The sequence below is a fragment of the Erinaceus europaeus genome, chromosome 3, assembly GCF_950295315.1.
Source record: "Erinaceus europaeus chromosome 3, mEriEur2.1, whole genome shotgun sequence".
Lineage (NCBI taxonomy): Eukaryota > Metazoa > Chordata > Mammalia > Eulipotyphla > Erinaceidae > Erinaceus > Erinaceus europaeus.
The window spans coordinates 88829268-88843868 of NC_080164.1; the positions used below are offsets into that span (position 1 = coordinate 88829268).

A 14601-nucleotide genomic window follows, 5' to 3' on the forward strand; every position below is an offset into this window, starting at 1 on the left:
TGCCCCTGAATGGTACAAATTCAGGGCCTGAGATTTTGTGGACCACTCCTGTTTTAGAATGAGGTCACCCTACTATGACAGTAAGGATTGGCAATATTCCTTTTAAATTTTTGATTGACACGGGGGCAGAAAAAATGATTTTAAGGCAAGCAGAGGTTCCCCAAAATTGGGAACTCCTCCCAGGACCTCATATACATGGAGTTGGAGGGTTGACCCAAGCCTTTCTCACAAGAGATTTGCTCATGTGGGAAGACCCTGAAGGGACTACCGGACACTTCCGCCCTTTGGTAGCTGATATTAGCACCAACCTACTGGGCAGGGATCTTCTGGAATGTCTTGATGTTAGGATATCCACAGATGCCTCTGCAGAGCGTAACACCTTCTCCTGTGAGACCAGATCTAATCAGCACCCCCAATACTAACTGCCACTGTTCGTAACCAAACTCCCTGGCTTTCTAATGAGCCTGTCTGGGAGGAACAGTGGCCTTTGCCTAGGGATAAGCTAGAAATTTTAAAAGAGCTCATCCAAGAGCAGTTGTCCTTGGGACACATTCATCATTCTCAAAGCCCATGGAATACTCCTGTCTTTGTGATTAAAAAGCGCTCGGAAAAATGGTGCCTCCTCCAAGATCTCCATGCGGTAAATAAAACCATGCAGGTCTGGGGCTCCCCCCAAAGGGTTTGCCTCTTGCTTCTGCAATTCCCACGGGAACTCCAATCATAGCTATTGATATACAAGATTGTTTTTTCTCTATTCCCTTGCATCCGCAAAATTGTAAACATTTTGCCTTCTCTGTTCCTTCTATTAATAATGCCAGCCCTGCCAATAGATTTGAATGGGTAGTGCTGCCCCCAGGGCATGGCCTATAATCCTACAATTTGTCAAGAGGCTGTTAAATCTGCCCTTTTTCCATATATTCATAAGGGCCTTAATGTTTTTCACTACATGGATGACGTCTTAATATGGGGAGAATTAGATACAGATCTCTGTGCCCTACGTGATTTTCTCATTCCTGCCTTAAAGAAAAGTGGCCTTAATGTACCTCCTGAGAAGATACAGCTAATTCCTCCAATATCTTTCTTAGGTTCAGAGATTTCTCTAACGCAAATTCGTCCCTTAAAACCTAGTGTTAGTTTTCCTTCTAACCTCACTCTTGCTTCTTTACAAAGTTTTCTTGGAAATTTAAATTGGCTTAGGCAGTATCTTTATCTGCCTACTAGCTGCCTCCAACCACTGTTTGACCTGTTAAAAGGAAACAAACAGCCCTCCTCAAAATGTAGGTTAACTCCCGAGGCCTCCTTGGCACTGGAAAGGGTTAACCAGGCCCTCCAGGACATGCACCTTGTTTGATTCTCTCCCTCCTCTTCGGTAAACCTTCTAATCTTTAACTCCACCCCCACAGTAGTGGGGGCATGTGGCAGAACCATGGGGTTCTCGAGTGGCTTCACATGCCAGTAGATGGAGCTCCAAGACTCCTCACTGAGATAGACGCGTTAGCATTCATGGTTCACCAAGGAAGAAATAGGTCTGTGCAGGTCTTAGGGAAAGAACCAGATTTAATTATTCTGCCCTTTTCTCTCACAGATACAGAGTGGCTCATACACCATCATTCCCATTTTGCCATAAGCTTCGTGGGGTTTCCAGGACAAATAGATAACCATTTTTCTTCTAATAAATTGATAGCTTCTTTACCTCTTTTGCCTCTACTAGTACCTAAACTTTTCTCTCAGGATCCCATACCCTCTGCTCCTACAGTCTTCACTGATGGTGGAATAAAGGGAGCTTCTGCTCTTATATATTACCCAGACAAACAACCCCCTAAACCTCTCTTTACTGAGCTTCCTGATAATTCCCCTCAGTACCAAGAACTTTTTGCTGTTTTCCTTGCATTAAAAGCTGTACCAGAATCCTTCAACCTTTTTTCTGACAGTGTGTATACTGTTAACTTACTTCCATGGCTTGCTCGTTCTTATGTGAGAATTGATGACAACCTACTTTCCCCTCTCTTGATTCAAGTCGCCTTTATGCTCTGTTCTCAAACCCAACCACTGTATATTCAACACCTTCATTCCCACAGCCCTCTTCTTGGTTCCCTGTCCGAAGGGAATGCTGCAGCTGACCGCCTTGCCTCCACAGGAACTCTCCTAGTCTCTGTCTCTGATCCTGCTGACTTTCATTCCCTAACCCATGTTAATCTTAAAGGCCTTTGAGCTCGATTTCCTGATGTTCCTTTACCACAGTTGAAACATATCCTTGCTACCTGTTCTTCCTGTGCAAGTCTTATAAAAACACCTGCTATTCAAACTCTTGGGGTTAACCCCCGGAGGCTTAAAAGCCAATGCTCTTTAGCAAACTGATGTCACCCACATACCAAACTTTGGCAAGCAAAAATATGTGTTTGTCTCAATTGACACCTTTTCTAAATTTATGTGGGCAACAGCTCAGATGGGAGAAAGCTCTAAAAAGCTTCTAAGCCATATGCTCTCCTGTTTTGCTGTGATGGGCTTACCTCTGCAACTGAAGACTGACAATTGGTCTATGTTTACCAGCAAACAATTTAAAGATTTTTGTTCCCTCTGGAACATCACTCATACCACAGACATTCCCCATAATCCACAGGGACAAGGCATTGTTGAGAGGGCCCATCAAACCCTTAAGGCTCAATTAAATAAAGATAAAGGAGGAATGTACCCCCCCCAATATCCAGCTAGCAAAAGCCTTAACTACATTAAATCTTTTTAATATTTACAATAACTCAGACTTACCTCCTATTATTCTTCACTGGCAAACACCATCTACTCTTCCAGCTATTAAGGTCAAGTGGAAAGACCCACTTGATAAAATTTGGAAAGGGCCTCACCCTCTATTGACCATGGGGAGGTGTTTTGCATGCATTTTCCCACAGAATTACTCCAAACCTGTCTGGGTTCCTGCCCCCCATGTCCGACAATACCCACATGATGGCACTGCTATACCTGAAGAACAAGAAATACTACAAGAGGACTAGATGCAGGATACATCCCAGGATCCATGACACGACATGGTGGAATCTGGAAAATCTGGCTCACAGAGCCCTCTCTCCTACTCCTTCTCTGGATGTCTTATGTTATGACTGGCCAGTTGTGATTTGTGAGTCAGTGTGTTGAATGACCAAAAAATTTTGTATGACCCATCTGCTCAGAGTACTTTAAAAGGTAATTGACTTTATATAAAAATGCTGGACGCATCCAAGGTTTCTGGAGACATCCAGAAACATTCCAATATTTTTTTCTCTCTTTTTGATTTTTATATGTAAGTCTTTATATATATGTGTGTGTGTGTGTGTGTGTGTGTGTGTGTGTGTGCGTGTGTGTGTGTGCTTAGTCTTAAACTGTGTCAGTAAAGACGGATCTAAATTTGTTTTTAAAATGCTATGTTTTCATAACAGAAGTTTTTCTCCTCCAGTGTGTTATAACTAAATGTTTATGGGTATATCTCAAGTTTGGTAAACACTAACTTAATGGTTAAAAGTGTAACCTTAAAGCTACTTTATTACCAGGCAAGGTAAAAATTAATTTGCTAAAGGTAACTAACTATTTAAGGTAAAAGTCTAAATGTTTAGCGTGACAATACATTCCCAAAACTAAAATATAAATTCTCTATACAGGACACTTTTGGAGGGCCCCCAAAAGTGCCCTGTAAACTATCTCGTGGAAATTAATCCACAACAGATCTGGCATCAATCTGGCACTGTAAATGTTAAAACCATTGTCACTAACATGCATTAACTCTCTAGGTAACTGGAGTCTGTTTATAGTCCAAAGTAAAAATGGTTAAAAATCAATATATATTTTAACTATAATTGGTCTAAAGATACTGCTGTAGAGACTGCTACAGGAGGTCACATTAGATGACCTTTTAACAAAATTATAAAGATACTTAAACAAATTATAATTAATTATAATAAATTATAGTAAACTTCTAACTTGTTAAAAGTTTTTTTTTTCACAAGTAATTGACTACAACTATGTCAGAGCCTTCACATGAAGAAGCATCTGCTCATATGGTAAGCTATAAAACTACAAGGAGTTCCTCCATACACAACCTATGTGAATTAACAACATTCACATATTCTTGTACACTTAACTGGTGTATCTTGTCTTGCCACCATAGGCCTGCTTTGTCAGCCAACAATTTAAAGATGTTTCCCTTTATAACATCACCCATGCCACAGACATCCCTTACTACCCCCAAAGACAAATGGCTGTTCCCCTGGACATTACATCCACTGACTGCTTCCCTTAGACTTGAGATATGATCCTGCCTCTTCATACCAATGGATAAATTCCCCCTTCCTTACCTGGCTACCCTCAGTTGTGGGACCCTTGCTTGTTTTACTTCTGCTCACAGTAGGTCCTATAACTCTTAACAAGCTCATGGCCTTTTTGCAGCAACAGATTGATGCCATAAAGATGCAACCTATACAAGCTCACTATCATAGGCTGGACATGGCAGAATATGGAGTTGCTGCAGAGGATTTGCCCCCCCCTCCATCAGAATGTCCACCATGTAGAGGGCTAGCTAGCCAATGATGGGTAAAGGGGAAACTAGCACTATCCAGTCAACCTAAGACAGGGCACCTGGTACTACTGGGCAAAAATTACCAGGTGTTCCAATGACGGGTAAGATGGAAGGCTGATCCCCAACCTAAGACAGGCACAGTCCACCCTGCCACAAAATAAATTCCGCCAAACATCAAAGCATGCATATATATATATATATATATATATATGTAGAAGGGGGACATGTGGGGAGCCACATGTGCCCTCAAGGTTGCTATTGGCATGACCATAGAGTCTTTGTTTAAAGATAAGTTCCTGCTTCCCTACACCTTTGAGTCTTTGTTAAAAGATAAGTTCTTTTTCCCCATGAATCACCCAGGACCTTCCAGATAATGGCTAATTACCATGACAACACACCACTTCAATCAACATTCCCCAGCTGCTAACTCCCCCCTTGCCCCGGCCTTAAAAACAGCATCTTTGGTGCTAATAAACAGACTTGATAAAAAAATAATTAATTAAAATAATAATAATAATAAATAATAGGAAAGATACATCCCCCAATACTCAGTTGGCTAAGGCACCAAACCTCTTTTTCTATAAAAAATTAAAATCAGATGCCCTGTTAACCACAAGAAGCAGATTGTTTGTGTTTCTTTTACAGGAATCTGAGGAAAAACCATCTGGACCCCTGCACACCCTGACATCACCAACCAGATGGCATGACTACAGTGGCACAACCCCCGAAACCCTAGATGCCACCTGACACGATCTGAAGAACCTGATTTACAGACTCCAAGAACAGAACTTTCTTACTGCCTGTTTGCCCTTCCTGCTTCTGCTTTGTCTGTCATGTTTTGGCGATTCCAGCTCACTGTCTACAGAGAAGTGGAATTCCAGCAGCTGACCTTCCTCATGCAGCGTTTCACCCCCTGCCATCTCTCCCCCTAGTCGCCTACTTTGGACTGAGACTTCTATTGGACTTGCTGGTATACCCTTTGGACACTTTAGACAATTTTACAGCAGCTTCCTTTACTTCATGCTGCCTATACTGTGGCAATTAGATAAAAGGAAAGGGGGAGATGCTGGGAAATTATGCAGATGCAGTCACATCTGCCATGTCGTCCCCTCAGGCTATTGCTAGTTCCTTCGAGAGTTGGGATATTCTCGGAGCGCCTGTTCCACCATGTTGTGCCCTCAGGGCATTGTCAATTCCCTGCGATATTTGGAGTGTTTTGGTTACTCCTCCCCCTTCCCATTCTCACGAGAGTTATTATCCTACCCTGGAGTGCTATGATTACTCCTCCCCCTTCCCATTCTCGCGAGAGCTACTCCCATAAAAGCCCTTCTTCTTCCGCACCTCTCTCTCTCTTGTCGGCACTTCACTTCAGTGTTTAGACGCAGGAAAGGTTGCTGCGTGAGGCAGCCATTTTTGCTACCTCCATGTGGCCCAACCTGCTTCTCTCTCACCCAACTCTGAGGTGCCAGCGCAAATAAAGATTTGTGTTCCCTCTTCACTCCAGATCTCCTCTTTCTCTTCTCCACGGTGTGGCTCAACATCTAAGACCTTGGGAAAATTATGGTGGTTACCATTGGGGGCTGGGGACAAAGAATTTGAGTGATGGGAGTGTTGTGAAACTATACTCCTATTATTAAATCACTAATAAAAGGGGGAAATAGGCAAAAATAAATAAAAAAAATACTACCTAAAAATATGTTTCAGGAACAGCTGACAGCTGCAGCCAGTAAATTATAAAGTAAGAACTCAAAGCCCTGAGTATATACCTCTCAGAGACATGAACATGGAATGGGGGGGAGAAAGCATGCTATCTTCAACAAAAGATAACACCTTATTTATAACATCTCATATATAAACTGGAGTTGGCTTTACTATTAGTTGTCCTTAGATATCATAATATATATGTAATCTTCATGTGTGTGATGCATGTTATCCCATGTTTATGTTATTAGATTATTTTAATAGAATCACTTAATTTTGAGCTAGTCCTGAGACACCACACTGCCTACTGCCAGGATCAGTATGTCTTTCAATGATTTTTAAATAAATAAATCTTTCACAAAGATCTATTTATTTATTTTACATGAGCAAGAGGAAAATAGAGAGATGGGGAGAGGAGAGAAAGTAACACCAGAGTATTAAATCAAACTCAGGACCTCACAATTTTAAATCTAGTGCTTCAGCTACTACTGTGCCACCACCCAGACCTCTCTAGTGAATTTTTTAAATAAAGGACTTAATATCCTCTGTAGTCTGCTAAGACCTCATATGGTCAAATTTATTTAGGGGGAGGGGGTAGTAGGAGGGTAACACAAAGTTACATCGTATTTAATAAGAGTTTCCTAACAGTAAGGTCAGAAACGTCCATATTGTGAAAATGTAAGTTTTGTTTGTTTTGTTTTGTGTTTTTACCAGAGCACTGTTCAGCTCTGGTTTTTGATGGAGTGACTAAACCTGGGACTTTGAAACCTCAGTCATGAGAGACTCTGCATAACCATTATGCTATCTCTCCATCCCAACTTTTTTTTTTCTGAAAAAAAAAATCACGGGAGTCAGTCAGTGGTGCACCAGGCTAGGCACACAGAGCACTAAGCACAAGGACCTGCCCAAGGGTCTGGTACAAGCCCCTGTTCACCAGATGCAGAGGGTCCATTTCCCAAATGGGGAAACAGGTCTGCAGGTATCTCTCTTTCTCTCTCCCTCTCTTCCCCTCCTCTCTCAATTTTTCTCTGTCCTATCCAATAAAATAGGGGAAAGAAGTGGGGAGGGGTTTCCAGGAGCAGAGCCCCAGCGATAACCCTGGAGGCAAAGAAAAGGAAATCACATCTAGACATACACTTTATGCCTCCAAACACATTGAGACTGAACCCATGAGCCCATCCATATACTTCCTTTCTGCTGCTCCATTACTTCCTAGCCTAAGCAAACACAGAGCACCTTATCTGAAATGTATCCAGAGACTATACCACAACACCAACTGGTGTGGAAAACAAATAAAAATCAAAGCCAACTAAATAAGGGTTCTTATTCTACCCACTACACTTCTCTCATTTGGACTGCATAAGAGCTTTTTTTAAAAAAAATAAAATAAAATAAAGTTCACTTAAGCTCTGGTGATACAAAGCAGCACTTATTTTCATGACCACACTGTCAAACTTAATGATCTGTAAGTAACAAGGACTGTATGTTTTCACCAAATTCATTCAGGAAATCTAATTGTGGTAACTTTGGATTTCAACCTTATTTTCAAGGTCAGAAATACAGTTTATGAAAACAGCATATTTATGGTTCTATAATAGGATAGCTAATTCTAATACCAAAAAAAAAAACTCTACAGGATATTATAAGGAACTACAGAAATATGTTTGCTTACTAAAATCCATTGTTGGGTATTGAATTTAAAATAATTCTAACCTAATTGATTAAATATCTTAAAATTTAGAAATAAAATAAAGTAAATTTAAGAAAACAAAAAGAAAAAGGAAACAGCCTATCAAGTCACTATGATTAAATAAATATGAAATGCTAATAAAGAATTGAAATAAGGGGACCAGGTGGTGGCACACCTGGTTAAGCACTCATGTTACAGTGCACAAGGACACAGGTTCAAGGCCCTGGTCCCCACCTGCAGGGGGAAAACTTCACGAGTGATGAAGCAGGGTTGCCAGTGTCTCTCTGTCTCTCTCCCTCTCTACCTCCCCCTCCCCCTCAACCCAAAAATAAATGAATAAATAATATAATTAATTAATTAATTAAGAAAAATAACTGAAATAATAGATCAGTGGAACAGAACAAAGAATCCTGAAATTTTGTATGAGATATTAATTTAAGACAAAAAGATGCATTTTAATTCATAGGAAAAAGAGTGATTATCCAGTAAATTGTGCTGGCACAACTGGCAGTCCATCTGGCGGGAAAATGTTCTCCAACCTCATATTATAAATAAAAAACAAATTCCAGATGGGACAAATGCATAATGCAATCAGAAAAGCATCAGAAAACGAGGAGGAAACCTAGGAAACAACACGCAAAATCTGCTTCCTAACCAGAAAGAAGAGATAAAATCATATGTGAGTGTATTTTTTTTTTTAAATTTTTGTTGCAAACAGTATTATAAATATAATAGGGTAATGATAGGTCTGGAAAGTTATTTGAAAAGTTTCAGCAGATATTTAGTTAGTAAACATTGCCAATATACAAAGAACTGTGGAAAGTGGGTAAGAGACAAGTATCACAAGAGAAAAAAGGGTGCAAAGAGGGGACTCAGAAAAAAACAGATCCACATAGCTACAAGCACGAAGATGTCCAAATGAGATAATAATTAGAGAAACTAAAGCACAAGAAGAAAATAACATATCATTCTACAGACAGCCAGAAAAAGAAAAATTAGAGCAATAATACCAATTGTTGACAGGAGAAGAAGAAAAAAAATGTGAATTGTTTACAACTGTTTTGAAAAAGCAATGTGACATGTCTATCTTTAAACTAAGAATATACAGATGCTTCAGTCACACTCTTGGGAATCTTCTATCTTTTCCTGATGGGGTAGGGCTCTGGGAAGGTGAGGTTCCAGGACACATTGGTGAGGTCATCTGTCTAGGGATGTCAGATAGAAACAAGCTGGGCGTATGGATCTATCTGTCAATGCCCATGTCCAGCAGATAAGCAATTACAGAAGCTAGACCTTGTACCTTCTGCACCCCATAAAGATCTTTGGTCCATACTCCCAGAGGGATCAAGAATAAGGAAACTTCCAATGGAGGGAAGGGAATATGGAACTCTGGTGGTGGGAATTATATGGAATTATACCCCTCTTATCCCAAAATCTTGTCAATAATTATTAAATAACTAATAAAAAATTATTTTAAAACAGGTCAGTCCATACTCCCAGCTATATTTCTTCTTTCCCTGATTTTTTTTTTTTTACTAGAGCAAAGCTGAACTCTGGTTTATAATATAATAGTGTCAAGGATTAGACTTGGGATATTAGAACCTCAGGTATGAAAATCTTTTGCATAACCATTTTGCCACCTCCTTGGATCCTTCTACATTTCCTTACTTCAACAAAACAAGCAAAAAAAATGGTTTCAACATGAAAACTTTAGGTACTGAAAACAATGACAAAACGCAATAAATAAAGCAAAGTATTAGTCCATTAGTACTTACTTCAAAGGATCAACTTGAAAATCAAACAAAAGAATACAGAAAAGTGTTTCTCATACCACCCAACGTATTACATATATTCAATAAATGCTAGTAACATTCTGTTTAAAGCAGAAAAGACTACTGAGAGTAGTGGTCACTATGAAGCTAAAAACGTCTTTGAAAAATGACATTGTGTGCACGTAGCACTTTTTCCTATATTGCTGAATCCTGTTTTCTCTGGCCTGCAAAGATTCAGATTATAGCAACCAGGCTGCTCATTAAACACTTTTCCTGACAGCAGGGTACAGTTATAATTAGATATTTAAAGAACAAAATGGCAGGGGAGTAGTTCAGCTGACAGAGCACAGCACTTACATGACCGAGGCTCCTCCTTCTACTCACCACATGTATCAGAGGTGTGTCCTCTCTATGTATTTCTCTCTTTGTCTCTTTCTCTCAACTCTACCTTTACCTTATATCAAACCAATTAGATAATTTAAAATAAGTAAATAAAAAAGTAGATAGCCATCTTTGACAGTTACTTTGAGAATGTGGACAACCACCGTAAATAACTTGTGCTGTGGTCAAATTGTTGATAATATCGAATAAGAAACACTTAGGTCCTGATGTTTCCTCAGGTCAGAAGAGACTTAACCCATTCACACAGACTGAAGAGAGTTGTAACCCATTCTAAGGGTTTGCCCGGGAGTCAGGCGGTAGCGCAGTGGGTTAAGCGCACATGGCGCAAAGCACTAGGATCCAAGGACCGTCATAAGGATCCCGGTTCGAGCCCCCAGCTCCCCACCTGCAAGGGAGTCGCCTCACAAGCAGTGCAGCAGGGCTTCAGGTGTCTATCTTTCTCCCCCTCTCTCTGTCTTCCCCTCCTCTCTCCATTTCTCTCTGTCCTATCCAACAATGACGACATCAATAATAACTACAACAATAAAACAACAAGGGCAACAAAAGGGAATAAATAAATAAATATTAAAAAAAGAAGAATTTATGAAGGTTTGCCCAAGAGGGAAATATAGTCCTTAGTAAAGAAATTCCCCTCCCAACTCTGAGATTCTCTTTGCTGGTCTGCCAAAAATGATGTTAGTTTTGTTACAATCTAGAATCTGAATTTGGTCCACTAATATTTTTAGTATATAACAAAATATGGAAAGGCATTCATGGGTGGGGTCAGGTGGTGGTGCATCTAGTTGAACGCATACATTACAATATGCAAGGACCACAAGTGGTGAAGCTTCACAAGTGGTGAAATAATGCTACACATGTCTTTCTTCCTCTTGATCTTCCCCTACCCTTTCAATTTCTCCCTATCTTTATCCAAAATAAATAAAGATTTTTAAAAATCTCTTGTTTAAAAAAAGGCATTCACAAATCGCATAAGTATATTAGCAGTCTTATTACTTACATGGAGTTGACTTTTTCTTCAGGGCCTTGAACTTGGCCTGTCACAGTACCTTTGCTGGTATTCATCACCCATCCAACCACTCCTATTTTCTTAGCCTCATCTTCTGTGTACTGGATTCAGAAAGAAACAAGAGATAAAGAAACAAAGTCTAGCATCACAGACTAACTTCATAATATACTTGATTCTGGCATCCAAAAAGCACTTAGCCAGCAGTAGTTTTTTTTTTTAATTGAAAGATAGCGGATGCCAAAAATTATGTAACTGATCTACAGAAATACTTCTATTTACAGGTAACTTCACTTAAGTAGTTTTTACTTTTATTAAGCTACTCTTCCAGTAAAGACAAGTACATTTAAGAAAATAACATGGGGGGGCTGGGTGGTGGTGCACCTGGTTGAGCACACATGTTACAATGTGCAAGGACCATAGTTCAAGCTCCCAGTTCCCACCTATATGGGGAAAGCTTGACAAGAGGTGAAGCAGTGCTGCAAATAACTCTGTCTCTCTCATTCTCTGTCTCCCCCTTCCTCTCGATTTCTGGCTATCTCTATGGAATAGTTAAATAGAGATATTAAATAGGTACTGAGAATCATTTCAGAAACCCAGTTCCATATCATATCATATTCTAGGCTGCATAAAATTCAGTGTCTCCTAGTATAGGGGTAGATAGCATAATGGTTATCCAAAAAGACTCTTTTGCCTGAGGCTCCAAAGTCCCAGGTTCAATCCCCTCACACATAGCATCACCATAAGCCAGAGCTGAGCAGTACTCTGGTGAAAATAATAATAATAATAACAATCATTCAGTACCTGCCTATGCTAATTACATTATTAATCTGGGTTCTAAATTATGACCCCTTGGGGCCAGGTGGTGGCACACCTGGTTAAGCACATGTTACAATGTGCAAGGACCAGGGTTCGAGCCCCTGGTCCCCACTTGCAGTGGGAAAGCTTTGTGAGTGGTGAAACAGTGTTGTAGATGTCTCTGTCTTTCTCCCTATCACCCCTCCCCTCCTGATTTTTGCCTGTCTCTATCTAATAAAAAACTAAAGATAATAAAAAATTTTTAATTATGACCACTCAAAGATTTGCAGGTGCTTTAGAAAAATAGCCAATTCTGTCAATATAAAGTATTCAATAAAAAGAATTTGATGTTATCCGTTGGCTCTGGACTTGATACAAATGTTATTACTATGGCAGTAAGTATTCAATATATATTCAATATATCCTATACTCAATATCACTAATCAAAATGTTTAACTAGATCACCCTGAAAGATACTTTGGAAATTCAAAGACAACATCAAAAACTAGAATAGTTTTAAGAGTATTTAGATACATATTTGAAATAGCTGTTTTTATTTGTTTATTTTTGTATTTTTTACCAGAGCACTGCTCAGCGGCTTATGGTGGTACAGGGGATTGAACCTGGGACTATGAAGCCTCACGCATGAGACTCTCTTAGTATAACCATTATGCTATCTACCTCTGCCCTTACATATTTATTTCCAAATCATTTTATTAAAGGGTTAATGGTTTACAGTGAAGTTGTTACGACTGGGTACAATTTCTCATCTCCCTGTGATATGTGTCTCCAATACATTCAACTTAGGTTATTTTCAACCATCTTTAAGATTCAACCCCAGGCACCACCATAAGCCTGTACTGAGCACTGCTTTCATCAGTCTTTCCTCTTCTCCCACCCTCCCCACTCTCTCCCCCCCAATTATTAACAAATAATAAAGACTTTTTTGAAAGACAGCTTTTGTAAAAAATCACCAGTGCTCTGGAGGAAACACAAATATTTTTTTCATTTGCTGTCAAGACATAAGCAATAAACTCGTTACTATGTAGAAATCTGTCTTTGTGATCAGAAATAATGGGGGGAGGACAAAAAATAATAAGCAAGCTGTATTGACTTACCATTCGAAAACAAACCCCTGTATAAAGAAAGAGAAAAAGAAATGTTAACTTCTCTACTTCTATAAATCATGTATTTCCCAATTTAACTTTCATCTCATTTATTAAACAGTAAATGAAGTGAACAAAACTATTATGTATGAATGTATTTAGAAGACATTTTATTCTTTTATATATAATTCTTTTAAAATAAAAGGAAGAGTATTTTTGGAGAAAAGAGGCCTAATCTGAAACCAGAGGATAATGAAATACCACAGTGAATATTCATTCTACTTAAAATGCTAACTAAAACAAAATATTTTGAATAAAGACAATTTGGCATAGAAAAAAAAATCCTATCCTCAGTTTTTAGAATGTCTTATTTAAACACAGGAACTAAAATTAAGTTGAAATGGAATTTAAAAATTGCTGTTCTGTTTTTATTTTAATTTCACATTCTCAAGAAGGCAAGACAAAGAGAACTACATGGTGGTCACCAGTGGCTAGGAATAGGAAGGAGGTTAAGAGTGCTGCAGGGAGAATGAAGAGACATTTGGGGTGGTGGGACTATTCTTTATTTTGATTGGTAGTATTCTTTTTAATTTCTTTATTGGGGGATAATTGTTTTATATTCGACAGTAAATACAATAGTTTGTACATGCATAACATTTCTCAGTTTTCCACATAGGTTTATACTTGCCTTAGTCTTCTTTATAATTGGATTCATTTCATTGAAGATGTCTTTAAAACTTATGTGGAAAAGAGTTCTGCCAATATTTTCCTCTAAGTATCTGATAATTTGTGGTCTAACATCCAACTCCTTGATCCACTTGGAATTTACTTTTGTGTTTGGAAAATATAGTGGTTCAGGTTCATTCTTCTGCATGTTTAAACCCATTTAATCCAATACCATTTGTTGAAGAGACTCTGCTTTCTCCATTCAATAGTCTGGGCACCTTTATCAAAGATTAGATGTCCATAGGTGTGGGGGCTTACTTCTGGGCTCTCAATTCTATTCCACTGGTCAGTGTGTCTATTCATGTTCCAGTACCAAGCAGTTTTGATGACAATAGCCCTATAATAAAATTTGAGATCTGGACGTGTGACACCTCCGGTTCTGTTCTTTCTTCTCAAGATTGTTTTGGCAATTCTAGGTCTTTTCTGGTTTCAGATAAATATTAGTAGCATTTATTCATTTCTCCTAAAAATCTGGTTGGGATATTGATGGGGATAGCATTAAATTTGTATATGGCTATGAGTAGTATATTCACTTTGGTTAATTCTGCCAACCCATGAGCATGGAATATCTTTCCACTTCTTTGTGTCTTTTTCTATTTCCTTGAGTAGTAACTCATAATTTTCAGAATACAAGTCTTTCACTTCTTTGGTTAGGTTTATTCCTAGATATTTTATTGTTTTTGTTGCTATAGTAAAAGGAATTGATTTCTAGATTTCATCTCCTTCTAACTTAGTGTTTGCATAGAGGAATGACACTGACTTTTGAATTTTAATTTTGTAGCATGACACCTTACTGTATTGCCCGGTGATTTCCAAAAGCGTCTTGCTGGATTCTTTAGGTT

At 38.9% G+C, this 14601-nt stretch overlaps 1 protein-coding gene across 1 annotated transcript in view; it reads right to left on the reverse strand.

Annotated features, from left to right (window-relative positions):
• The window catches only part of ACYP2 (acylphosphatase 2), a 185745-nt gene that overhangs the window by 155235 nt on the left and 15909 nt on the right, over positions 1-14601 (reverse strand). Inside the window, exons 2-3 of the mRNA XM_007527950.3 lie at positions 13046-13062; positions 11124-11233 (exon numbers count right to left, since the gene is read on the reverse strand). Of these exons, the coding sequence (XP_007528012.2) occupies positions 11124-11233; positions 13046-13062 (127 nt within the window). The remainder of the gene's footprint in view (positions 1-11123; positions 11234-13045; positions 13063-14601) is intronic.